The 2,688-nt window shown below is 35.2% G+C and overlaps 1 protein-coding gene across 1 annotated transcript; it reads right to left on the bottom strand.

The window, feature by feature from the left end:
• Nucleotides 409-1,738, bottom strand: LOC105163719 (transcription factor bHLH19-like). The gene is made up of 3 exons (XM_011082164.2): nt 1,132-1,738; nt 666-1,016; nt 409-581 (listed from the first exon to the last, which is right to left on the bottom strand). Exons 1-3 carry the CDS (start codon nt 1,699-1,701, stop codon nt 498-500), a joined length of 1,005 nt encoding a protein of 334 aa, XP_011080466.2. The 5' UTR covers nt 1,702-1,738; the 3' UTR covers nt 409-497.

The following is a 2,688-nucleotide window of genomic DNA, read 5'->3' as shown; positions in this document are numbered from 1 at the left end:
GCAACTTGCTATATATAGGCAACACTCATTTTTGGATGAATCTAATTATATGGAGTTAAAGTTGTGTGAGTCTAGTTTCAAGTCCATTGAAAATTTTTGCAGAGTGTTCTGACTGTTTTACAGAGAACTCCAAAAAATTAGTATCGTGGGAATTAGCAAGTAAAATTTAATTGAGTTACGGAATTATGGAATTAATTAGGTTGTAAAAAATAACACTGTTTCACAACCTGATTAATTCCATCTTAATTGACTTACCCTGAGCTCCCATATATATGAATCAAATTCTCCCTCCCAAGACTAAGAATCTTGGTCTAATTAGAGGTTGAAAAGAATTATAGTAAAACAAGCGCGGCGCGCCACACATATATATGAACAAATTTATTATTATTTGAATGATGAGAAGTGTGTATACACATATACCAATAATAGACCGACGCAGATGGCAAAAAGTTATAATGATAATTACAGAAGATGTGTCCAGGGACTAACAAAAGTTACTATTGCATGTGAGGTGGATTCAAGAAAGCCATGTCCAGTTGATCAACAATGTCCTTTACTGTAACACATAATTCGCTTTGCATCTGCATACGTAGACCAAAGTGAAACATAAAATAGACAATATTCATGTATATAAAAGCAATCCAGATCTGTAATCGAACACATACCTGGGCGAGAATGGTGATGTCTAGTGCATCCCTCCCAAATGGCATCACCCTTACGTCTACCGCACATAGATTCATCTTCTCCATTTCCATGTGAATTCTTGACATGAATCCCTTTTGTTTCTTGCACAATATATTTATGAGCACATTGTTGTCTGAAATTCTGACCTTGATTGGTGAAGCAGCTGAGAGCTCGTTCGTGCTGTCATCAATAATGTTGGAGCTCTCTTTAGAGGTAGAATTATCGATATCCTCTGACCGTTTCTCCACCTGTTCTACCTCAAGAACTCGAATCTGTTCTTCGAGGATTTTTATGTAGTCAATAGCATCTTCAAGTATAGAAGCCTTGTCCAACTGTAAACAATTAACATTTAACTCCAAACTATAATTCATTCCTTTTCAGTCTGATTCGATATACGATCATATAAATCAACAAATACGTTCAAACGGGACCAAAAAACAATACTACCTTCTTAATACCCGGCACAAGCTTGGAAAGAGCGACGAAAAGTTGCCCTATCTTCTCCCGGCGTTTCCTCTCAGCCGCGAGATGCTCCCGGGCCTGCAATGGATTCCGGACCGGCACGCCGCTGCGCTGATCCCTCTTCGGGCTAATTCTCCAGAGTGCTAAATCGTCGTATTGGTTGACGTTATCGACAGAATCATCCTTGATCAGTAGTGGAGATGAAAAACTCAGGATAGTGGATGACAAATTTGCAGTCCCATTAGGACTAAACTCAAAATTAGGTGTTTTAAAATCTGATTCTTGCATCAGCAGGACAGATGATGTCGGGTTCTTGTTTTCGAAATAAATTGCCTGTCGGGGAAAAGCAGAAGAGTACGAGGACGAAGACGAAGCCGAAGAAGAAGAAGAAGGGTCTGTTGTGATCATTGTTTGTCGAGAAACCATGAGCTGATCCATACAGTAAGGCCGAGAGCGAGAGGTGTAAATCTCATGAGGAATATCAGCAGCCTCAACACCAAACATGTCATCACAATTTCCTTCCATCTCAGGCAACAATCTCTTCCCTGCACGCATTCAACACAGATGTTTTGAAGTTCAAACAAACACACACACTGACACACACACGTCTAATTCAATTTTCTATTTCGAATCCTATGATATATCTCTTATGCAAAGACTACTATGCTATTAATTTTATTTAAGGTTGAGATTTTAACAGGCAAACAAGTGCATATGGTAAATAAACTAAAATAAAAAATGATAGAATTTGAGACATAAAATTAATCCAATCGTCGTCCGATCTTGGAGTTTAAAAAAAAAGGCAAAATTGTACTTTTGTTCTGAACTATAGATCGTTAGCATTTTTTTGTCCTATAACTTATACTATTTACACATTTAATTTTCTTTTTTTACCAATTTAGTTCTGAACATTTCACATTTGGTCCTGTTCTTTGGCAAATTTAAACTTGTGTTGATAATTTTAACGGTAACGATCTATAATTACAGAACAAAAACTAAGATGACCAAAACTATCAATACCCAACTAAAATTTTCCAAAAAAATGACCAAATATGAATATCCAGGATTAAATTCATAAAAAAAGTTAACTAAATATTTAAATAGTAAAAATTATAGAATTAAAAGTGCCAACCACCTACAGTTATAGAAACAAAAATATAATGTTGCTCAAAATAAATTACCTGAAAAGTCCTGTTTGCCAGTAAAGGAAGAAAAACTTCAAAAAAAAAAAAAAAAATCCCTCTTTGATATGAGTAGAAATTACTTAGTACCAACAGAGAACAGCATGTAAGGAAAATGATGAAGATTGATTTATATATAAAGTATTATTGATAATAGCCTCATGACAACTTAGGATGAATTAATATTTGATTATTGTCCTCATCTAACGGTGGGAATTAATTAAGGTGAATTAACTATCTTATATTTGAAATTAAATAGCAGATATGAAAAGCACTATCCTCCCACATTCTATTTTTTTAATTATTTATAATTAAAGATGTAGGCGCTCCGCTGTTCCCACTTCCCATGTGTTTACTTTTA

The sequence above is a fragment of the Sesamum indicum genome, linkage group LG6, assembly GCF_000512975.1.
Source record: "Sesamum indicum cultivar Zhongzhi No. 13 linkage group LG6, S_indicum_v1.0, whole genome shotgun sequence".
Taxonomy (NCBI): Eukaryota; Viridiplantae; Streptophyta; class Magnoliopsida; order Lamiales; family Pedaliaceae; genus Sesamum; species Sesamum indicum.
This window is presented reverse-complemented; position numbering and strand designations above follow the sequence as displayed.